The 24,415-nt window shown below is 36.0% G+C and overlaps 2 protein-coding genes across 9 annotated transcripts; one reads left to right on the plus strand and one right to left on the minus strand.

The window, feature by feature from the left end:
- The first annotated feature begins 777 nt into the window (after positions 1-777).
- LOC139778721 (fatty acid synthase-like) lies at positions 778-15,490 on the plus strand. Its single transcript, XM_071716801.1, has 19 exons — positions 778-1,185; positions 1,600-1,850; positions 2,117-2,348; positions 2,800-3,218; positions 5,021-5,314; positions 5,584-5,791; positions 5,894-6,054; positions 6,398-6,715; positions 7,033-7,538; positions 7,772-8,076; positions 8,449-8,856; positions 9,332-10,362; positions 10,547-10,791; positions 11,030-11,726; positions 11,995-12,829; positions 13,103-13,581; positions 13,716-13,970; positions 14,070-14,312; positions 14,407-15,490. The coding sequence occupies exons 1-19, from the start codon at positions 1,011-1,013 to the stop codon at positions 14,584-14,586; spliced, it is 7,242 nt and encodes a 2,413-aa protein (XP_071572902.1). The 5' UTR covers positions 778-1,010; the 3' UTR covers positions 14,587-15,490.
- On the minus strand, positions 10,796-20,462 carry LOC139778742 (uncharacterized). 8 transcript variants are annotated; one of them, XM_071716843.1, is made up of 6 exons: positions 20,109-20,459; positions 19,921-19,990; positions 19,010-19,257; positions 18,650-18,931; positions 18,300-18,510; positions 10,796-12,863 (listed from the first exon to the last, which is right to left on the minus strand). In XM_071716843.1, exons 2-5 carry the CDS (start codon positions 19,924-19,926, stop codon positions 18,309-18,311), a joined length of 738 nt encoding a protein of 245 aa, XP_071572944.1. In that variant the 5' UTR covers positions 19,927-19,990; positions 20,109-20,459; the 3' UTR covers positions 10,796-12,863; positions 18,300-18,308. The 8 variants fall into 8 exon arrangements, with proteins under 8 accessions (XP_071572944.1, XP_071572973.1, XP_071572957.1 ...); XM_071716872.1 differs by lacking the exon at positions 10,796-12,863 and having other exon boundaries at positions 16,439-18,510; positions 18,650-18,707; positions 18,801-18,931; positions 20,109-20,462; XM_071716856.1 differs by lacking the exon at positions 10,796-12,863 and adding an exon at positions 19,514-19,566 and having other exon boundaries at positions 16,439-18,510; positions 20,109-20,460.
- Positions 20,463-24,415: the final 3,953 nt, after the last annotated feature.

The following is a 24,415-nucleotide window of genomic DNA, read 5'->3' on the forward strand; positions in this document are numbered from 1 at the left end:
CATAAATTATTCTTCTGCATATATGAAAGTTGAGATTAGTCTCACAAGATATCATTAACTGCTTCAGCTACAGAAAATGAAAAAGATTAAAAAATTATAAAAAATATACTTACAGTATATAATCATTAATTTTGTGTATAATTTATATTATTAAACACGATGCGTAAGGAAAAAGAATTGAGTGAAACAGAATGTCAGGCCTAAGAGCTTGATATATTAAGTTATAAATATTAACGCTCTTATTTCTATGTCTTAAAAGCAAAGAATTATATGTGAGAAATGTAAAAATATAGAGAATATGTGTAAACGCAGAATTTATATTTGTAAAACTTGATGCAATTTAATAATTTTTACTTACTACAAATATAAGATAAAAAATTTCGGATATAAGTAAACCAATAAATACTATTACAGTATTATTGGATTTTACGTTATATTAATAAAATTTATCGTAATTCAATCTATTTCTATAATAGCAAAAAATGCATGCCTCTCTTCTTTATAAAAAAATTTAACGAACATGTATGCGTTAATTAAAATGTGGTATATAATTCTCATTGTGCACGCACGCAGACAATATTCAGAAATCCATTGTTATTCTGTAATTATTTGTGAAATTTAATTCTTTTAAATAGTACATGAGAGTAAGTTAGCTATTCAAAAAACGATCTGACGTATTTCTCACTAGTAATGCAAATGTTTAACGGAAGTTCAAAGTTACAGTAATGGAATTCATAGGAGGTAGGGATGTTCTTTGTTATAAAGACTCGCCGTTTTCCGCTGTCTCGTCTTTCAGTTGCGAGGCGTCACCGAACCAGTTAATGAGCTCGTTAAGTTCTTTATAATAAAAAATAGTTTCTATACAGTGAAAATTAATAACAAAATTAATTATAAATATCTATCATAATTGAAAAATCTCACAATTGATGAGATAATATTTCAACAACTAACTTCAGCAACATTGTTTCTTTTCTTCGTATTGACGGAATTAGAAGGTAATCCTGGGAACGATGTCTGCGGCGAAAACAACCAAGAAGAATTACAAAGCACCTGATCCTGGCGAAGAAATCGTTATCTCTGGTATTGCCGGCAGATTTCCAGAATCCAAAAATGTGGAAGAGCTCAAAAACAATTTACTAAATAAGGTAGACATGATCACGGATGATGATCGCCGGTGGAAATTAGGTGATTAATAGATCAGAATAAATTAAAAAGTTTTAATTGCCATAAATATAAATAGACATATTGTTATTAGCATTAATATATACCAAATGTTAAATATCTTACGCAAACAAGTATGTTTTACATACTTTTTCCATAAAATGTTATCAAATAATATATGTGTGTATAAATTTACATATAATTTTATGTTAATTTTCCTATCTAAAATATGTAATTATATCTAATATATGTAAAACGTAGAGATACATATAACTCTTTGAATAATACATATATATGATACATATAATAATTATATATATATATATATATATATATATATATATATAATACAGTTAAATGTGTCTATTTTTATTCTACTCACGTAATTAAAACTCTCAGGATGGACATGATGATTTATGTTTTTATGAATGCCAACAGATCATCCAGATATCCCTCAGCGTACAGGAAAGATTAACGATGTTGGCAAATTCGACGCCCTGTTCTTCGGGGTCCACTTCAAACAGGCCCACACGATGGATCCGATGTGCAGAATGTTACTGGAGCATGCTTACGAAGCCGTCGTTGACGCGGGAATTAATCCAAAGCAATTGCGTGGGTCGCGAACCGGCGTTTTTGTGGGCGCGTGTTTCTCAGAATCTGAAAAGACCTGGTTTTACGAAAAATTACAGGTACGTTAGTATCATGTCAGTATTAATGCGCGTCAGTATATTACGTAACAATAGATAGACGAGTTAAAAAGAATAGGGATTCACTTTGTCAATCTAAATTTGGATGCAAAAGGAATTTCAAAGGTCAGAAATTTCACATTTCTGCGAAATTTATAATTACTCGCCTGCTTATTGCTAAAAATATGATAGAAAAATGTAGGAGGCGAAGATGTTAGCAATTAAAGTGAAAAATTATTTTCTATTCTTAATTTTCTTGTGATGATTAGGTAAATGGCTTTGGAATTACCGGGTGCAGCAGAGCTATGCTGGCAAATAGGATTTCCTACTGGCTAGGAGTGACTGGACCATCTTACACTCTGGATTCCGCCTGTAGCTCGAGCTTGGTCGCGTTGGAGCACGCTTATCGGTGCTTGCAAGACGGCCAATGCGACTCCGCTATCGTGGGCGGATCGAATCTGTGCCTTCATCCCTACGTATCATTGCAATTTTCTCGTCTCGGTACGATTCCTCGTCCTTGATTACGTTGCAACATAAAAAAAAGAGAACTCACGTTTCCTTGTTAATATTTATTGTAAGCAGAATCCTAAAAAAAAAGAAAATTATACTATTATTAATTAGGTAATTACGTGCAAACGGTTTTGCATTAAAAATGCAATACGTCTCTTTTTATTAGTTCTAATGTAAGTAATGTAAATAATGTAAGTAATATGTAAAGTATCAATAGTAAGAAGCATACATTACTGATATTTATAATATAAATCATACATATATAGGATGTGATCTCATAAAAAATTAATAATATAACAATTCTAATAATAAGTCGAAAAGATAAAGTAAGATTTTTTTAATAAAAAGTTTCGTTCTCAAGATAATCAATGAATACCGTACAAAGAATTGAGAATATAATAGGCGATTATTTTCGTATATTTTATGGTAATGATGATTGCAGGGGTTTTGTCGCCTGATGGTCGCAGCAAAGCGTTCGATGCCGACGCGGATGGCTATGTTCGCAGTGAGACGATTTCCGTCATATATCTGCAGAAGGCGAAGAACGCGAAACGGATCTACGCCACGGTGGTCTACGGCAAAACAAACTGCGACGGTTACAAGGAGCAGGGCATCACGTTCCCGTCGAGCCTGATGCAGGGCAACTTGCTGAAAGAGTGCTACGAGGATTGTGGCTTATCGCCGAACAATCTGTCCTATCTAGAATGTCACGGTACCGGCACTAAAGTCGGCGATCCCGAGGAGCTCAACGCGATTGAGAAAGTCATCTGCAAAGAGAGAACTGCGCCTTTGTTGATCGGTTCTATTAAGTCGAATATGGGTCATTCCGAGCCCGCTAGCGGTCTGTGTCAAGTTATCAAGGTAACTCTTTTTCTTTTAAAGAAATATCGCGTTTACAATGTTTAACAATGTTAACAATCCTTTTGCAAATCTCTAGAAACGAGAAGGGTAAAGTTAATTAAATATTTTTCGATTTTTCGACAAAGGAATACTATATACATATATTGATTTACATTTTTAGACGATAAACTATTTTAGTTGTGGATAATTCTTTCAGAGCTAGCAAAAAAAGTAGCTATATAAATCCTAATTTTAATTTAGCGATTAGCTTTCTGTTCTATTTCTTAAGTAATGTAGATAATTCTTTTGAATCCAAATTCACAGATTTGGATAAATTCAACAAGTTTTTGGATATTAAGATTCGAATTATTCAAATTTTTCAGATATTAATACAATAATAATAAGATAAGTTGACGAATTAATTATTCAGGTACTCGAATTCTAGCAAATTGGCATTATATTTATAATTCCCACTAAAATCCTTTAATTCTTCCGGATTAAAACTAGCTAAAATTGTTACAAACAACCGTCCAACGTCTATATCACGTTGTTGCGTACCAGTTCTTGTTCAAGTAGTTAAGCTAGTAAGGCAGGAACTACAAATGTATATACTGTAATAGCTTTGTTCTCGTCCGATTACTGAAGTCAAGCAACGTTGGGCACGGTTAGTACTTGGATGTGACGTTGGCATCTAATTTTTTTTACATTCCTTTCATTACAGCAAGAAATCTCTATATAATGTATGTTTGTCCGCTATGCAAATCTACAGTTTTCGAATTAGAACAACCAAATTTTGTATACTATCTCATGATACTCTAACTTAGGCCGTAGACGTATTTTGAGAACCGCATCATTACCGATTTTTTGGGAAACCGGTTCCAAAATTTTTCTAATGTCTGTCTGTCTGTCTATCTGACTGCGAACTACTCATTCATTAATGGACCGATTTTCTGGAAACCGGTGCCAAAATTTGTCTAATTTTTTAGGAATGGTGTCGATGAAGAATAAATTAATATATGAGAAAATAAAAATAAAAATTTAAAAAATAAAAAAGGAGCCCTCATACAAAATTATCTAAAAAAGATCCCTTTTTTCAAAAAAATTTTTTTGGAGGGTAAATATTACTATTCGGGGAAGACATCGTCTACTGTCTAATAAATTAGCCCGTATTAGAGGGTTTTGGGAAGGGGTCGAAGCGAAGGGAAAAGATCTACTGGAAAAGAATGTTTATTAGCATCAGTTGCGTTTAGAATTTAATGATCAATTTAATTTGTGATATTATTATTCTATCACAGTTTTCAAATTAGAATAGCCAAATTTGGTATACTATCTCATGATACTCTAACTTAGACCGTAGAGGGTTTTGGGAAGGGGTCTGAGCCCGGGGACAAGGGGCCCCCAAACAAAATTGTTTAAAAAAAGTTCCTTTTTTCAAAAAAAAATTTTTTGGGGGTAAATATTACTATTCGGGGAAAAGAAGGAAGAGCTTTTGAGCCCGCGCGAGGCGCGGGCGAAAAAGCTAGTAGAATATAAATGTTTTACTCTATAATTAACTCTTATAAATTTAACTTTGTCAAAATCCTCTTAAAATGAAAAAAATTTTATTACTTATTTAAAATTTTCTAGAATCTTAATATCTAGTTGGATTTATCCGAATAGTAACAAATATAAATTGTATTTAGCCTTAATTTTTTAAATCCTATTTAAAATTGTTGCCAATATTCAAGTATATGCAAGTATTCGAATATTTGACTGAAAGAAATAAACAGGAAATAGCTTTTAGGTTTATGGTATATTAATTCATTAAGCAATATTTACCATAGGTAATAATAGCAAGTGAAACCGGAATAATTCCACCTAATTTACATTACAACCGACCACGAGAAGGTTTGAAAGCTCTCGAAGATGGCAGGATCAAGGTCATCACCGAGCAGACACCATGGGATGGTGGTTACGTGGGTATTAATTCCTTCGGTTTTGGAGGTGCCAATGCCCACATCGTATTGAAATCTTATTCGAAAAAGAAGATCAACAATGGAGCACCATCTGATGATTTACCGAGACTCGTAACAGTATCTGGACGTACGGAGGACTCTATTAAAGTATTCTTAAACGATGTAAGTAAAAACTGATGAAGAATCAAGACGTTGAGAGAAAGATCATATAAAAATTAATTAATATAAAACATAGAAAATGAATGAAATATATCAGTCATAGATTAATAATGGAAAATTGGAAAATTTATATCTTTAAATAGATACTTACACGAAGTTCGACAGATTTCTTTAAAGAAAAATCGACATAGAGCGAAATGTTCATCGAGGCATTCCCTATCGATTGGATTTGTTATAGATTCATGGAAAAATTTATTTTTCTCTTTTCGTAGATCGAGAGACATCCGGTAGATATTGAATATATCCGCCTGCTGCACGACATTCACTCTGAGGATATCCAAGGGCATCTGTATCGAGGCTACACAATAGTCGGCTCGAAAAAAACGGAGCATATCCCAAAGGAAACAGAAAATTATTTGGGAACTACGAGACCAATTTGGTTCGTATTTTCCGGTATGGGATCGCAGTGGCCTGGCATGGGTGCGTATCGTGTTAAATCCTTTTTGATTTCTAAAAATGAAAATGATATATTTTATCCTGATACCTTTTTGTTTATTTGACTTGTTGAATTGTTCTAAATAGGTACCGATCTGTTGAGATTCCCCGTCTTTGCCGAAGCTGTTAGAAAATGCGACGCCGTCTTACGACCGCGCGGTGTAGATATCATTGATATACTGACAAATAAAGACAAATCTACTTTTGACAATATTTTGCATTCGTTTGTGGGTATCGCGGCAGTACAGGTGAGCAGTATATTATCATGCGACACACATTCCCGATATCATTGGCATAATAAAAATGAAATTTTTTTAAATTAAAAATGTCAGAAATTAAAATAATTAACAAAATTATTATTAATTAATAATAAATTATACAATGAGATATATTAATATTCTTATATAAAAAATTATATAGATATATTTAATTTTTTTTTAAGTAAGACTAGAATGACTAGATATTACTTTAGTTAGCATTATTTTAATTAAGAATTTATAATTAAGATTTTAAGCGTGTAATATCATTAATTAAATTTGAGAGGTTTCTTATTATTCTTCATCGTATTCTGATATAATATGAATTTTATAGATTGGTCTGGTCGATCTCCTCACATCGGTGGGCATCGTACCGGATAATATTATTGGTCACTCCGTCGGAGAGCTCGGTTGCGCTTACGCAGACGGATGCTTCACCACCGAACAAATGATCTTATCAGCGTACTCGAGAGGTTTAGCGTCTATCGAAACTAAAGTAATTTTCGGTTCGATGGCGGCTGTTGGTCTTGGCTACGAGGACATCAAAGATATGTGCCCACCCGACATCGAAGTGGCTTGTCATAATGCTGCTGACAGTAGCACCATTAGTGGACCCGCTGAATCAATGAAAGAATTTGTCGCCCAATTGCAGGTTCTATTATTGTCTAACTTACTGGTTTTTTTTTAATAAAAAAATTCTTCTAATCTGTATTGATAAAAAATATAACATAGATGTTAAACGGATTTAAATGTGATATTTTAACAATGCAAAACGCGACGCTAAAACAATTTCCAGCGTGTTAATTAAAATCTGACGATACACGCGACATTTGTGTACGTATATGACATTTTCATTGTGGTTTTATTTATCACGTTTTCGAATTATAAATATTTCCCAACAGTATTTTTTTTTTTTTTTTTTTTTTTTTTTAATATTTGTTCCAACTAAGTTCACGTACATTTAACCAGGCTAAGCAAATCTTCGCGAAGGAAGTGCCATGCAGCAACATACCCTATCACAGTCGTTACATCGCGCCCGCCGGGCCAAAACTTCTGGCTTATCTGAACGAGGTAATTCCTCAACCGAAGTCACGCAGCCGGAAATGGGTGAGCTCGTCTGTACCGCGCATCAAATGGTCCACCGCGTCTGCCAAGTTGTCGTCCGCCGAATACCACACCAACAATCTTCTGAGTCCCGTACTATTCGAGGAAACGGCGCGTATGATCCCGAAGGATGCCGTGACCATCGAAATCGCACCCCACGGTCTACTGCAAGCTATCCTGAGACGATCCCTCGGCCCGGGAGTCACGAATATCGCGCTCACCCAGCGCGGTCACAGAGACAACGTCGAGGTTTTCCTGCAAGCGATCGGCAAGCTCTACAATACAGGATTACAACCGGATATTGCGAGTCTCTATCCGCCCATCGAGTATCCAGTTAGCTGCGGTACCCCAATGATCTCACCTTCTGTTAGGTAGGTTTGCAGAAATCATCTAAATTATTTTAAATGTTTGGTTATCTGAAATAAAACAAGAATTCGTTTCTAATGTATTAAAATGTAACTGTCCTTCGATCATTACTCTTACGAAGTTCCAATTAACAAGAAAAATGAAGGAAAATTGCACGAAAATTATTTTGAGAATCCTATTAAGTTTTATTGAGAGATTAACATAATAAACTGAAATAAATGATTTGATTTCCTTCAAGATGGGAACACACTGACGACTGGTACGTAACGTCGTATAAGACGCAAAAGAAGATCACTTCCGGAGAGAGAGTCGTTTCTTTGTCGGTAACTGACGAGACTTATGAATCAATGACCGGTCATGTTATCGATGGGAAGAATTTAATACCCGCCATGGGATACCTTGCTATGGTTTGGGAAAGTATTGGTATATTGCATGGGCAATTGCACACAGAGCTATCGGTCGTCTTCGAAGATGTCAGCTTCATCCGTGCTACCCATCTACCGAAAGAAGGCGAAATTAACTTAACAGTGATGGTTCAAAAAGGTATTCTCGATGTTTCTATTCATACAAAACATACAGAGTACTACCGTGATTAACAATCATTGCCATTTTATCGACATGTCTTAACTTACATATCAATTGCATTTAACAATTTATAGTTCCAATACAAAGTCATGGCAACAATCGCATTTATTTATATCTTATATGGGATGCATAATATTTCATTTTTAATCTTAAAAGATTTAATCTTTTTGATTGTCGCTCGAAATTTTCATGTGATTGAAAAATCCAAATTTCAAGACTGAATTTTAAATTGTTCGAACTGTGCAAGCCTGAAGTTTGTATATTCAAACATTTGTATATGTTCTCATTAATTATATTTTAATTAATTAATCGCGATAATTATTTCTGCAGGTACTGGAAGATTCGAGATAACGGAAAATGGTGCTGCAGTTGTGACTGGATTGATTCGAGTCGTGAAGAACCCTGCGCAAGAAAAGATACCTGTTGCGCTTTTGCCAGAAGATGACGACGAGGAAGAAGTTATGAACACTAAGGATATTTATAAAGAGCTAAGATTGCGGGGATATCAATATTCAGGCACTTTCCGTTCCTTAAAAAGCGCATCTATGTCAGGGAAGAAGGGACACATTGCTTGGGCGAGTAATTGGAATTGGGTAACGTTCCTCGACAACATGCTACAGATGATGATTCTTGGAATGAAAACGAAAAATTTATACGTACCTACGAGAATACAAAAGATCGTGATTGACACCAAACTTCACCAGCAGGAAGTCCGAAATCAAGATTCAGAAGACAAACGTAAGTTTATACATTTCGTTTTTCAACTTGGTAAATATTTCACGAGGTTTGTTCTTGCATAAGAAGATTAACTAAATTTCTTAATTCAAATCATAGCGTGGACTAGCAATGAATTTTTAATCGTTGTCAATATAATTTATATGTGTTACTTTTGTTCATCTTTCCGTATAGATCAAAATAATTTTTTTGCACCTCTTAAAGAAATTTAAATTAGAGATATTTTGTAAAATATTTTTCAATAACGTGCTGAACTTTCAACTTCACACACTTTTTATACATATATAAATGTATTTAAAAAAGTCATATACTATAAGCAATATCAATTCACTATCGACTATAATTATTTAATTGTTGTTTAAATAAGTCAAAATTATAAATTGTTTTCTCTATTACTCTCATCATAATTCTTACATTAATAAATCTGATATGACCATTATAATTACACATATATAAATACTGCACTTTTTCGTTGCAGAATTCCCCGTACACGTGTACGAAGAATGGGAAACCATATTATCAGGGGGAGTCGAAATCCGTGGTGTCAAGGCTACGGCTATACCTCGCCGACTGCCAGCTAGCGACCCAATCCTCGAAGAATATAAATTCGTGGCTCACCGCGATAGAGCGCAAACATCCCTGAAGGAGGCGATCAGATTGTCTACGCAGATCGCGCTCGAATATCATCAAGCTATTCATGTGAAGACCATCGAGTTGATCGACGACTCCGACAATGTGACAGCGGATAAATTAGTATCACCGATGCTTACTGAGATTCTGGGTGAATTGCCTTTAATTCAACCGAAGGTATATCTATCAGCACCATCTAATCGTTTTGACGACAAATCATTACTCTCGAATGTGATCTCCATGGACATTAATAATGTGTCTAAAGAAGAGAATATTATGCTTGCCATCGGTATCGGGCTACTATCAAGAGATAAGAAAACACAATTGGAGCAGGTCCTACTGAAACTGAAAAACGGCGGTTTTGTATTGACACGAGAAAGATCGTTCAAAGCCGAAAATCTTTCGACATCTTCGAAGCACGACTTACAATTAGACGTGATTCTAGAGAAGACTATTGGCGAAGAGACTATTGTACTTTTAAAGAAGAAGAAGAAACAGCTGATCAGAAAAACGGAAATCATTCATGTTAACAATGATGAGTTCACTTGGCTCGAGAAATTGAATTCGTTAATGAATGCGGAAAATGAGACCGCCGCCATGAGGATAATACTCGTCAGCGAGGGAGACTTGGAAAGTGGTTTGCTAGGCTTCGTGAATTGCTTGAGAAAGGAACCAGGCGGAGAAATAATCAGAAGCATATTGATACAAGATACCAAAGCTCCTAAGTTTTCCCTACAAAATCCATTATACTTGGAACAGCTTCAACTGGATTTGCCGATCAACGTATTGAGAACGGGAAAGATATGGGGTTCCTACAGACATCAACCGCTACCGAGTCTACAGCCAAAGCTAGTCCGTCATGCGTATGTCGAACAAATGGTATGTATAGTAATACGTAAGAAAACATACCGTATTCTGAAACATCTTGCATAGATGTTTGTACACACATATATTTATACATTATTATTATTTTTATATACGCAGTTATATAATATTATATATTATTGTATTATATATAATATAATTACTCCATTTTTGTATAATATATATCTTTGAAATATAGATACCTGGTGACTTAAGCTCGCTTCGTTGGATCCAGGGCTCTATACAGCCTGATATTAATCAAAAGGATCTGGTCTATGTAGTGTACTCGCCTCTCAACTTTAGAGATATCATGATGAGCACAGGAAAACTCGCTATGAATAATAACACATTGCGTAAGCAACAATTCGACGAAAGCACAGTTGGCTTCGAGTATGCCGGTATCGATACCGCTGGTCGTCGCGTGATGGGACTTTTCATCCAAAAGTAATAATCTTATTAAAAATATATTTGTATACTTTACATTTGTAAAATCATACATTGAAGTATCGTTTTTATTATACTTTCATCATTTAGAAAAGGGACATACTACACAATGAAAGTATTAAGTTCCGGCATATTTTCAAAAGTTTATTAACGTATTTAATGATTGGATTATCGTAGACACACGCGAGAGCTTGAAATTTTCGATTTTTGTACGATCAATAAATTTATACTTTTTCAGATGTATAACGAATGTCGTCAAACCCGATAGAAAGTTGTGCTGGTACGTGCCTGACAACTGGTCATTGGAAGACGCGGCCACCGTGCCATGCGTGTACGCAACATGCTATATCGCGTTGTATCAGCGTGCCGAGATGAAGAAGGGCGACAAAGTGCTCATTCATTCTGGCACTGGTGGCGTCGGTCAGGCGGCGATACATCTTGCCCTTAATGAAGGCTGCGAAGTGTTCACCACTGTGGGAACGCCTGAAAAACGCAAGTTTATTCGCGAGATGTTTCCGTCGATCCCAGATGATCATATTGGCAATTCGCGCAACACCAGCTTCGAGCAAATGATACTTCAGCAGACGAAAGGCGACGGAGTAGACATCGTTTTAAACTCGTTGGCCGAGGAGAAGCTCCAGGCGTCGGTTCGCTGTCTGGCGCAGGGCGGTCGTTTCCTGGAGATCGGCAAGTTTGATCTCGCTGCAAATAATCCCTTGGGAATGATGATCTTCTTGAAGGAAGTCAGTTTCCACGGAATTCTACTCGACAATCTGCTTTTTTCTACATCAGAAGAAGAAAAGGCAAAGCTGCATGGTATCCTAAACGAGGGCCTGAAAAATGGAGCTATCAAACCGCTCGTTAGAAAAGTCTTTAAAAAGGATGAATTGGAAACGGCCTTCAGATATATGGCGGCTGGAAAACATATAGGCAAGGTAAAAAGAAATGCAGTTGATGGCAATCTATTGTAATATTATGTTCAAATCTGTTAGGAATTGCTAAAGTAGTGCTAACATTTTGTTTACTGGGAATAGTAACTATACACGGCCAACTGCTGTCAGCTGTTCTATTGCAATGTTATAGTCACCTAACGATGCTCCCAAGCTTTGAAAAGAGCATTAAATTTATTGCTAGAGTAAATCAAAGTCTGCGAGAAACTAAAAGAAAGTTAACAATTAAGACTATGTTACATATCTTTTATAGGTGCTTCTGAAAATTTGCGATGAGAAGAAGGTCCTTGAAAACAAACCTATTTTCGCTGAACCTCGATACTACTGCGACAGTAATAAAACTTACCTCATCCTGGGTGGACTAGGTGGTTTCGGATTGGAACTGGCCGACTGGCTGGTACGCCGAGGCGCTAAAAATTTGGTGTTGACATCAAGAACGGGAATAAAGAACGGTTATCAGCGCTTGAAGGTCGAGCTATGGAAATCTTACGGCGTGAACGTGCTTATCATCACGGGGGCAGACGCTTCAAGTCGCAAGGATTGCGAATTTATACTGAATTCCGCGGAGAAACAGGCCCCGGTGGACGCGATCTTCAATCTCGCCGTGGTGCTGAAGGACGGCATTTGCGCGAATCAAACGCCGGAGTTATTCGAGGAGAGTTTCAGGGCGAAAGCTTGGGCTACGAAGATGCTGAACGAGCTATCCAGAAGTTTGTGCCCGCAACTTCGGCAGTTCGTAGTTTTCTCCTCGGTTTCTTGCGGCAGAGGGAACGCTGGACAGACGAATTACGGCATGGCTAACTCCGTGATGGAGAGAATTTGCGAGCGCAGAGTGGCGAACGGTCTACCGGGGCTGGCTATTCAATGGGGCGCGATAGGTGAAGTTGGCCTCGTCGCCGAGTGGCAGGATAACAACAAAGAGCTCGTCATTGGCGGTACTTTGCAGCAAAAGGTATCGTCCTGCCTTGAGAAGTTGGAGAACTTCTTGTTGCAGGATCGCCCGGTGGTGTCTAGCATGGTGGTAGCGGAGAAGCGTGTAGGTGCTTATGGATCCGCCAACATTGTGGAGGCCGTGGCGAATATAATGGGTAAAATTGTTGTCATTTTTTAGGATAATCTTTTCTAAAACAAAATCAAAAGAGAGGAATCTATAAATTATATGCATTACGCAAGGGATAAAATATTAATTCCATGTTTTCAAATTACAAACCGTTTAAGTATATTTTTAGTAGAATCAATATTTCTGGAATAAAAATCATATATGTTATATAATTGCTGATATATTATGTCGTGTTGTTCAAGAATATACATCACCACCGATAATACACCAAGTTTAATTACATGTCTCGATACTTTTGCAGGTCTGAAAGATTTGAAGACCGTGGCTCAGAACACGTCGTTGGCCGAACTCGGCATGGACTCGATGATGGCCGTGGAAATTAAGCAAACACTGGAACGTGAGTACGATATCTTCCTCACCGCGCAGGACATCCGCAATCTGAACTTTGCCAAACTGACGGATATGCGCGATAAGGAGTTGGAACGAGAGAAAGCACAGACTCAACAGACCGATGAACAGAAAGCCGAGATATCTGGCATTCAACTGTTGATATTTTTGGGTAACGAAGCGTTGTCTGCAGAGACCCATATGGATTTACAAACTAGGATGAATCCGCGCAAGATCAAAGTGTTCCTCTTGCCGGGTATACAGGGTTGCGGACAGCTATTTAATCCACTGGCGTCGAAGATCAAACCTATCGCAACAGCCCTGCAATATGGATTGACACAAACTGGGCGTAACTATACGTCTATACCGGAATACGCCGATATGCTTTTATCAGTACGTATACACGGAAGGGCACGAATAATAAATCAAATTAGATATTCGTTCGATATTTCCTTTAACGAATGCTTTTGTTGAATCGAAAAGTGCTCGTCCATGCGGGATGACATACGTTTTATTGAAATTTCCAGTATATCTTACCAAAGGCGGAAGAGCAAAGAGGTTTCGCTATAGTCGCATATTCGTTCGGCTCGTTAATTGCCCTCGAATTAGTGAAACGATTGGAAAAACGAGGTTTGAGTGGTCGATTGGTGCTGATTGACGGTGCTCCTGACATGCTGAAAATTACTTTAGAGCAATATCTTCCATCCGCTACAGAGGAAGAACTTCAAAATAATATCTTGCTTACTATCATGGATACCATGCAATCAACTTTAAGCGGAAAGGTAGATTTTACTGGCTGCTAAAATACTTCTCGATCGTATTCGAGCATATTCTTGTTGTCAATATCCCGTTTATTACTAATTTTTTTTTTTTTTTCATAGCTACTTTTGGATCTCGAGAAATGTAAGACCTGGGAAGAGAAGTTAGATCTTTTCCTTTCGTACCTTCCTGATAAAACTTTGATCGAAACTAGAAAGACTTTGTGCAAAACTATTTATATGCACATTCTCGCTCTTCGAAATTACGACTCGTCATCCTTGGAACGAATACGATCGCCTATAACACTCTTGAAACCCACAACACAACTTGTCGACATGAATGAAGAAGATTATGGCTTACACAAGGTATTACGCTTCCTCCGTGTACTTTTCACAAACGTGTTCGATGTTTAATTTCTCGTAATCGATACCTAATAACACAGCATAAAAAACTTTTCAGATCACGCGAGACAAGGTGGACGTGCATTACATTGAAGGCAACCATGTCACGATATTGGACAGCGATAAGGTCATAGCGGCGATTAACGGAGAACCGTTGCAGGATCCTAAAGCATTTAGGAAACTTTTAGCGGAAGACCGGCCGTTCGAATGTGAAGACCAAGAACGTACAAGAGTCTAAATTACATATTAAAGGCCTGTAATATATTTAACTTAGAAACAACATATATATATGTATGTATATTTTTGCCGAGTTTGGACTAAGGCTCTGAACACATAATCTGGATTTGCCAATATTTGGATATCCAAATAATGAATTCACCGAATTATCCATTATTCAAATTTGGAACTATCATAGAGTGAAATGTCTATCTAGGATCTAAACAACCGAATCTGCAAGTTTTTAATATAGATTTACTCCTTCTCCCCTTTCCTCATTGCAGAAAACTAATTACAACATTAATATGCAAAATTTGATTGAAGTTATGTACAACAAAAATGTAATTAAAATAGAAAGAATACTGTATATTTTTTTTCTTGTGTTTCATAGGTATTCGGGCTTTGCTAAGTTAGCTTTTATTTACTTAATTATTTTTATTTCGCTAGTTTTAAAAGAATGTTTTCTACAACGAAAAATATCATTTTTTTTCTTGTTTTTAAAGATTTTCAGTATATATTTATTTTCACTGCGTAATCATAAAGCATACAAAGCGTAAAAGGATCTTTGTGTATATGTACATGCATGTAAAGTTACATACAATTTCAACAAATTATGGCATATTGTGTTTTGCCATTAATTTTCTGTCAATTTCTTTTAGTTTGCATCCCAATTCACGGATTCGATTCTTCGAATACTAGAAGATTTAAATCATTTTGCATAATTCGAATATATATGGATAATAATTATTTCAGATACAGATACAGATATTAGTCGGATATTCATAGTGCTAGCTTGGAAATATTTAAAATCGGTGAAATCTGTAGGTGATGTAGGTTTTTTATTTGTAAGATAAAATCATTATGTTACAAGGTTGACACAAAATTAAATTTAAAAATAAATAAATAGAAAATTGATATAAAGTTTACTTATGTAGTCATTATGTCTTTTTAATTCAATTAATCCTTCTTGGAATTCCTAGTTTTAAATCTTTTAACACAATTAAGAATTTTTAATTGACTATATACTGGCAATGATTATAATCGTGGCAACGATTATAATCGTCGTGACAAATCGTCACCGCGTTTCGACCAAGGATTCTGGTCATTTTAAATTGATCAATTACATCAATCTAAAATTACATCAATTTAAAATGACCAGAATCCTTGGTCGAAACGCGGTGACGATTTGTCACGACGATTATAATCGTTGCCACGATTATAATCATTGCCAGTATATAGTCAATTAAAAATTCTTAATTGTGTTAATTATTCTCTAGCAAAGCAAATGTTACTTATTTGGTTTAAATCTTTTCTTGCTTCTCTCGGGAGTACGAGGAATACGAGAATTTATTGTTAAATATTTTTGTCAGATATTTTTACTGACCCTTTTTTTCACATCCACTGAAAATAAATCATTATCAAATGTAACTATACTTCGTTCAACGAGAGATTGAAAGTGGTTCTGTGCATAGGTGGGCAAAGTGGGGAGAGCGTAGCGTGCTCGTATACGGCACGGCAGTGTGGAGGGGGGCTTTTTAAGCCTTTCATGGGGGGATGGGAGACCTGCGCGAGACGGACGAGTTTTCGTCCGATCTACTCTCAATCTTTCGTTAAACGGAGTATAATTAGAAGTCAAGTTATAGCAAAAAAAGAGCTAACATCTGAATGATTCATTACCATTGATAAAAGTTAATCTAAAGATAATTGGCTAAACATCTTTTCTCAACGAACAATTAATGCTACCAAAAATGAGGCATATACTTGGAATTTAGATAAGGTAATTTTAACGGATTTAATAACGGATAAAGTAATTAATAATGCGAACGTGTGTCAATTTGCTTGCTCTAAAATTGGAAAAGGTATTAAAATTCTGGTTGCAGTTTTAATACGTCATAATCGTACTTTAATGCAAAACTAGTACATACTAATACATACCCAACCATTCATAATAAACGCTCATTACATGTTATCATTTATTATCCTCTCGTTTTAATATTCATCTCCCACTCACTCAACATTATGTGCAAAATATAAACTAAGAAGTTGTTAGTGATATATATATATATATAATTTATTTCTCCTCTATTCTAAGAATCTTTGTTCCGAGTCGCCGATTTTTCTCTAACTCAAGACTTCTTGCAGTGTTCTTCCATTACTAACATGCACAATTGTGAAAAAATTACAAAACACAAAAGGACATTTTGTGCTTGTGCCATTAATAAGAATAAAGATTGACGAAAAATCTCTGAATAAAGAAAATGCTCGGTCCCAATGATCTTAGAATAGACGAGATCAACTCCATTACAAACCTCTAGTAATATCGTTTTATTATAAAAAAGTATGGAATTAAAAATGGCAAATATACAGAATATTCCAAATCCATTGATACATATCCTTTGATAAATTCTTCGACCAATTTGAAGCCAATCCTTTCTTGACAGTAATGTCTAGTCTAGATCAATTATCTGCAAATTATAAGTGATTGAGAAAAAGATTTCTTTGTGAAATAAATTTACGGGAACCAGATAGATAACAAAACTATATTCATCGTTTAAATTCAACTGGAATTTATTGTAATAGAATTTTAAATTAAATTGTGAAATTTAATTAAAATGTATGAGTTAAAGGATTAAAAAGTTGTAATAAATGTACGATAAACTTCCTACACATCTTTGTTAAAATGTATTATAAATTGGCCAAAAAATTTATTGTTAAAAGAATATTCAGTTTTTTGGGACACCATATACAGGGTGTTTCAGAAGGTATAAAATAAACTTTAGGGGATGGTAGGTCTCACCAAAAGAATCACTTTTTGTTAAGAAACCTGTGTCTTCTGACGCGTTCTTGTTCGATCACCTGAATGGTGTACATCACTCCAGTCGACATTAGGGAGGAGTTAATTGAAAGAATTATTTGAGGCTTTTGATCAAATCACGAACAATATTGAAATGTTCCAAGCAGTAAGAAATTCCATGCTACACAGATATGATAAATATGATCAGGTACAAGGCAGGCACTTTGAACATTTCCTGTAATAAAATGTGTAAATAAAATTTAAAAAACCAACAAAAAATACAAAAACAAAATTAAAGACGCGTGGACTAATATTATTAGACATCACGCGCAATGCTATCGTGCGAGTCGCCTTCACAGGCGATCCGAATAAGGACGCGTCGGAGGATACGGGACGTTCCTTAACAAAAATTGATTCTTTTGGTAAGATCCACCATCCCCTAAAGTTTGTTCCATACTTCTGAAACACCCTGTATACGCGTTCTATTCTCTTTAATTTTCAACATATTATTTCATTAAATATTGTAGTTATGTATATTTGCATAACAATAATAATTTTTCTTATATACTTATTACATAAATTATATAAATAAGAAATTGTAACGAAATAATGCACAATAAAGTATACATATAATGAAAGAAATATATAGCATGTTTAAATAGCAAAATTATAACAAAGTACAATGAAGTGACATGAAATCCATGATTATCGAATGAATCGAATGAAAATAATATATTAGAGATGTGATTCAAACTCACACAACATCACTCAAATTACTTATTATTTGATTATTATATAATAGAAAAAACCGCAGAACATATTTTATATCCCTTATCCTAATCTACATCTTGCAGATTATTGAAACTTTTTCCCATTCAGATTACAATATTTATATTTTTTTCATTCTCAATGTATATGGAGATGAAGTGAGCTGTACTAACCAGAGATCCTCATAATTCCATTGGCTCGAACGTTGATGTTGCATTGGATAATATGTTATTCAGATCGGGAATAGTGTCATTATTATTGTTGTTATTATTATTATTGTCGTCGGAGGTATTCGGAATTGGCGTTGGAGTATTTCTCGTTGGCAGGATACGAAGATGCCTGTTTGGTGGTTCCCAAAGGACCAGAGCCATAGAGGGCCTCTCTCTGAAAGAGAAAAAACAAACCAGATTTAGTTACTAAAATATAGTACTTTTATAAGTACTTTTTTCAGTTTTTTTCTGTCTTTCTCTCAAATAAATAAGCGTCATATTTTTATCAGATCATATAATTGATTTATATTTACAATTTAGATATAAGAGTTGACGGCAGAATTGGTTCCTCTTGCATTCGCTTGAGTTCCTCTGAAAGGACCAATCTTGGATGTAGCTCGCTCGTTTGTTCGGTATTTATTGCGTTCGTTGCATCGACATCTAGATCCATATCTAATTGCTTACGACAAGAAGACGATGGGTGAGCAGTAGAAGTCGACGGCACCGGGTTCTCGGATTCGTAATTGGAACTAATGTGCAGATCTTTGAAATGTGCAGCTATTTTTTCTTCTGTTATAAACTGCTTTGTTTGACGCCTATTTGAGGAACAACACGTCGTCAGGATTTTGCCACATAATCAATCGGTAGACGTATGTAAAGTGCACGGTACTCACATATCTACAACGTCTGGCGCTTCTAATTTTCTCTTCTGATGGACTATTGGTCCAGAGCTGGTCTCTCCAGTGAACCTAACCAATTCCGATTGCTGCAACCCTGGTACACTCCACGGAATGGTTATCGGTGGTACCTGCGGCGTTTGCATCCATGGTCCAATCTGCTGCTGCTGCTGCGGATTCTGTTGGTTTATCATCTGTTGAAAGATGGACTGCGGCGTACACAAGTGTGCTCCGCCCATGGTATTCTATGAAATGATAAACACGCAAATAAGAAATACATCGCATACAGTAACATGGAATTTTCTTTATAACACCAATATATATAACAGATTCAGTCACTTGCACTACTCTGCATTGATTCACGCTAAAGACTACTGTACATGAAATTATTTAATGAGAAAAACATAACAGAAATATCTCGACTTATGAAGTATCCAATATAAATAATATCACATTTTTAGCGGAACGTATATTAAACATTTTATTGATCAAAATACTTACATTACGCTTTCGCACATAGATATTTTCATATACAGTGGCCTTTGTAGTACCTACTAAAACAAGATCGGTACATTTGCTAAAATTAGTTATGACAGAACCAATATAACATCTTCTCAAATTTGCCAAAAAGAATTGAAGCCTCATTATTTAATAAGACAAGGATATATCAAAGACCAATTGAACATTGTATAAAATTGACAGAAATTATTAGATTACGCCCGATGACTCAGAACTGTTTAATTAGGTCTGTTTCATATCGCTGCACTGGACTGCACTAGAACTTCCCTTCTCGCTTTCGCCAAATTGCAAAAACATATACCTATTTCACTTTAAGTACAGAGAGCGTACACTAGTTCAGCTGGTTCGGCAACAGAAAACAGACCCCTTATTTGTTCTGTATCACTCACTGTCATTTGGGATGTACCGGGCCGTACGTCTACTCGTGGGTCTCGTGGATCCAGGGTATCGCTCAATTACCTGCAGAAACGTCATATTAGCGTAACGTCTGTTCACTATTTATAGAACTCGAAGGCTCGAAGGTATATAAACACTATGCTAAACGATTACGATGAATCATCTCGATTTGGACGCTAACCTGTACGTCTCGGATCACGGACGAGCGTCGCGTCGTTGTGCCTCGTAATCGTATTCACCCTGAGAAGCCGTACAAAAGCGGTACCGTACCGATTTAACGGGCGCTTCGCGTCTCGCTTTATAGTCGTCGCGCCATGAGCCGCGAGGCTTCGGGACACCATATATATTTTCCCCAGAAAATTCGCGAAACTTCACCAACTCCTCTCCAGTCCTCTCCACCCGAACCTTTCCCCCGTACCGCAATGTTTATACAGCCGACTCCAATATCTCCAGTTGTGTTTGTGTTGGTTTGCAGGTTGTATTCCCCATCCTATTCTTAACCCTTCACTCCGTCAGCTCACAGCTGCTCTCCTACTTCTTCATACTCGCCACGTGACCACGCGTGCGCAGGACGGTAATTGATAGTTGTGCCGGTTGTGCGCAAGATCAGCCTCACCGACGTATAGTTGGCAAACAAATTAAAAATTATTGAAAATTATCTTATCCAATCGTTTGGAAATCATTTGGAGATATTTGGAAAAAACTTTTCCGAGTTTGGAAAACCATACAATAATCACAATTAATTAAAATCAATTAAGCGTATAATTAGCAGAAAGTGTCTAAAAAATATTTTTTTTTAATCCAATCGCTCCAGAATCATTTGGATAAAGTGTTTTTATTATCTCCTCTATTCTGTAAAATTCTTAGAACTGAACATTTGTTCGATTTTTGAAAAATTTTGAAAGATTTCTTCGTTAATCTTCAGTCTTCAGGCCCAAAACGATGTACTTTTCATGCTAGCTAGATTGCATATAAGCATTATTATTAGAGAAATGCGTCACATAACAAATTTTAAATAATATAATTTATTATTCGTTATTTATATGTGTACGTATAAATAATATGAATATAATATATGTATTTATACATGCATATATGTATGTATGTACACACACACACACACACACACACACACACACACACACACACACACACACACACACACACACACACAAATAAGAAATCGGAGTTTGATTCAAATCGCCCTAATGCACATTTCTATCGATGCAGACTAATTAATCTCGGTTTAAATTACTTTTCATCTTTGTTCAATTCTTAGAATTGAAAGAAGATAAAAAGTAAGTTAACTTACATCGATAAAAATAGACATATATTGTGCAGATCTTATTATCGAATTTTCCTCGATAATGAAGAGATAAAATGTTCACTGCGTTCTTTCAATAATGCACATGTAATCATTAGTTGCGAAAAACACACTTCAGCTTTATTGTACGTACATGGCGTAAATTGTATCTGATCTAATGATGATAAGTCTCATCAATTTTTTCATCAAACAATAGCAAAGATACGTCGAATTTACAGCGATAACAATAAAGCTAATAATATGGACAGTATTTAAATGTTACGTAAAAAATAAAATCAAGAAGCATTCATAATGTACACATAGTGTTATATAAAAAGAGATTAAAGATTTGTGATATATGTACAACTTGTATAATAAATATATGATTTTATATTACAAATATTTCTATATATTTCTTAATTATTTTATTTGTTAAGAGTATATAATATTTTTATTCACATAATATTTATAATAATTCTAATATAAAAACATTAGCGATGTATTATACGCATATTTTGGTAAATAATATCACTAACTTATCAAATTAATTATTATTATTACACAATAAGTATCTACCACTATATCACAGAATTAAAAGTTTGGAATTATTTCGGAAGTATATATTTTATTTATCGAAAAATATGTTTTATGCACGTACGAAACTCTGGCATAACAGAACATTTAATTCTGTCGCTCGTGTTATACCTATGATCTTGTCACGCGTTTGTTACAGGATTTTGTCAGCATTTTTGTCACGCAAATAGCCACGTAACTTTTATACACACGAAGGCACACAGATTACGTAACTTGTTATGTTCTTCGGTTTCGCCAATAATTTTTATTTTATTACCAAACTATCCAAAGTTTTTGCATATACATGAATTACAGGATTTGCCGCTAAAAGTTTCAATATAGAGAACAAAAAAAAACCCCGACGATTCTAAAAATATTTGTAAACAACTTCGAACACATCGATGATTCTATATTGGAGTATATTTAATTAAGAGAGGAAACGTAAACACCTGCCACTTGTGAAAAAAATTTAATCAAGAAACGTCGTGCCATTGCGATATAAAAGCGTATGTACACATTGTACACAGCGAATTGCATTTTCAAATCGCTGCGCTAAAACCAGTTTGATTGCAAAAGGTCGATGCGTGTGTGTGTGTGTGTGTGTGTGAAAGGCGGAGAATATCAGGGAAACCTTTCTCCTCGCGGGATACGTTAATTTAACTTTGCGGAATGCTGACGCGTCGTATAAAATTATTCGCACAAATACTATATCACGGTATTATATTGTCTCGCAGCTCGTTATCTGCGACGATCCTCGTACATTGGTATTACCAAGAAACATGTTATATACTTCCGCAGGTACGCATTATATCACCAACATAGTTGCTACTTATCTGATTTTTCACGGATGGTAATTTATTATAATTGGACTGAAAAAATGATTGAAATAAAAATTAGCTTTGAAAAATCATTAAATCACTTATGTTTTGTCGCTTCAAACTGATAATATTTCGAAATGAAATACGACATATGTGTCCATATACTCAAATTATAAGTGATTGAAGAAGAAGAGGCTCTTCACTGCCGGAAGAGCTAAGAATAGAAATGTTTCAAAAGTACGAATAACAAAATCATATTCCACAATTAATTTAAAATGATTTTATTTCTCCATAAAATTTTATTTTAAAGTTGTGGAAATATTTAAACGTTGAAAATTGATAAATTGATAAATGATCTTTTCTGAGATCATTGCTAAGGAAAGACCATGATTTCAGATTCCTCGAAGAATCAGTCATTAAAATTAAAATCGCGGAATCTACACTATAGAAGATATCCAGTAAAAGAAATCCGATGAAGGACAAATTTCGATTAATAATAATATTTCGATCTCTCTCCACACGTCGCACGCACTACGACGACATGGAAGCACACGATGAGCAATCGGAATATCCTGCGTTAGATGAAAATAGACAAACGAGTCGACGCCGCTTGAATACAAAATTATCTTGGGTAGTCGCGAGTTTTCATAATCGCGAGTTTTTTATTTGCTAAAGCTTCGGTAATCCCCTCCTGCAGCAAAAAAAAAAAAAAGTAAAATGACTACTAAACTGACGTAGTCCGACGACTGTGTTATACAGGGTCTCCGCATATTCCGGCGATTACGTGGTAAACACATATGAAGTAACGTGGCATACAGGTGATTAATTCCGCCTGTCATAATGCAGGCTCCTCCATAAATAATACTGCCGTTTATTCCGCGCTGTGCTTTTACGAGGACTGATATTCTCATGGTAATGTCGCGACGTGGCGGTGTGATCAGCGATTTGCAGTGTGTTGCAGACATCGCTGAAGAAAATTCGAGGACAATAAGGAAGCGATAAGACTTTAATATAATTGCGCTTTATCTTCCGACACGAACGACTCATCGTTTCGCAATTCGCCACATTGTTCGGCGTACTTGTTTCGTTGCGATCGCCTTATCGCCAATGGACAAAAAAAACAAACGTCATTGGCCGCAACATTGGTCTCTAGGCGAAGCACGTGAGAGGTGAATCGCGCATCGCCACACAATCGCACATGGATACGCGCGGGAGGCCACACGGCCAGTTATTATGTCGCAGATATGGCTCGAAGGTAATTAATACTATTATTATGATTCAGACAGGTACGTCATGTCCGTACTTTGGCTAGGCGATCCTTCAGTCTTCGGTCGGAGCTCCAGTGCACAGCCTCGCGGCCGCTCCGCGTCTTCCCGTCATCCGTGTGGTGCCCACACACGGCACACATGCATCCCACCGTCGCGTGTTTCCTCGACGCTTTGAGCACCGTCCTGAGATATAACAACGTGTCGCTTGTGGCCGGCGATACAGCGACGTGATAGTCCAATATAACGCTCCTGACTGTGCGATTCCACGGCGATAATAAGCCGCCGCTGTTGGCGATGTCGAAGCGATTAATTTATAATCCAAATGATTGCGCGATCGCATACGGAACTTTATGCGAACAGTAGGAGTGAATTGCGTGTAATATACCTTGACATACCTGCGTGTCCCGAGTATCCGTTCGTTTAACACACCTCGTCGAAAGTGACCGACACGAACAATGCGCCGAATGCGTAAACACTCAAAGAGATACTCCGTGGGATTTCCTTGTTGTACAAACTCTACCGCTGA

This window comes from Temnothorax nylanderi, unplaced genomic scaffold (genome assembly GCF_030848795.1).
Source record: "Temnothorax nylanderi isolate EJ_2023f unplaced genomic scaffold, tnyl_v1.0 TNYL_tig0006_pilon, whole genome shotgun sequence".
NCBI lineage: Eukaryota > Metazoa > Arthropoda > Insecta > Hymenoptera > Formicidae > Temnothorax > Temnothorax nylanderi.

What these genes read in the sequence shown, in the direction of transcription:
- LOC139778721 (XM_071716801.1), top strand. Translation starts at nt 1,011, where the DNA reads ATGTCTGCGGCGAAAACAACCAAGAAGAATTACAAAGCACCTGATCCT. An exon ending in ATGGGACTTTTCATCCAAAA is followed by an intron (nt 10,792 to 11,029) that starts GTAATAATCTTA and finishes ATACTTTTTCAG; the next exon opens with ATGTATAACGAATGTCGTCA. An exon ending in AATCAACTTTAAGCGGAAAG is followed by an intron (nt 13,971 to 14,069) that starts GTAGATTTTACT and finishes TTTTTTTCATAG; the next exon opens with CTACTTTTGGATCTCGAGAA.
- LOC139778742 (XM_071716843.1), bottom strand. An exon ending in GCGCCAGACGTTGTAGATAT is followed by an intron (nt 18,932 to 19,009) that starts GTGAGTACCGTG and finishes TTCCTCAAATAG; the next exon opens with GCGTCAAACAAAGCAGTTTA. An exon ending in TCAACTCTTATATCTAAATT is followed by an intron (nt 18,511 to 18,649) that starts GTAAATATAAAT and finishes TTTCTCTTTCAG; the next exon opens with AGAGAGGCCCTCTATGGCTC.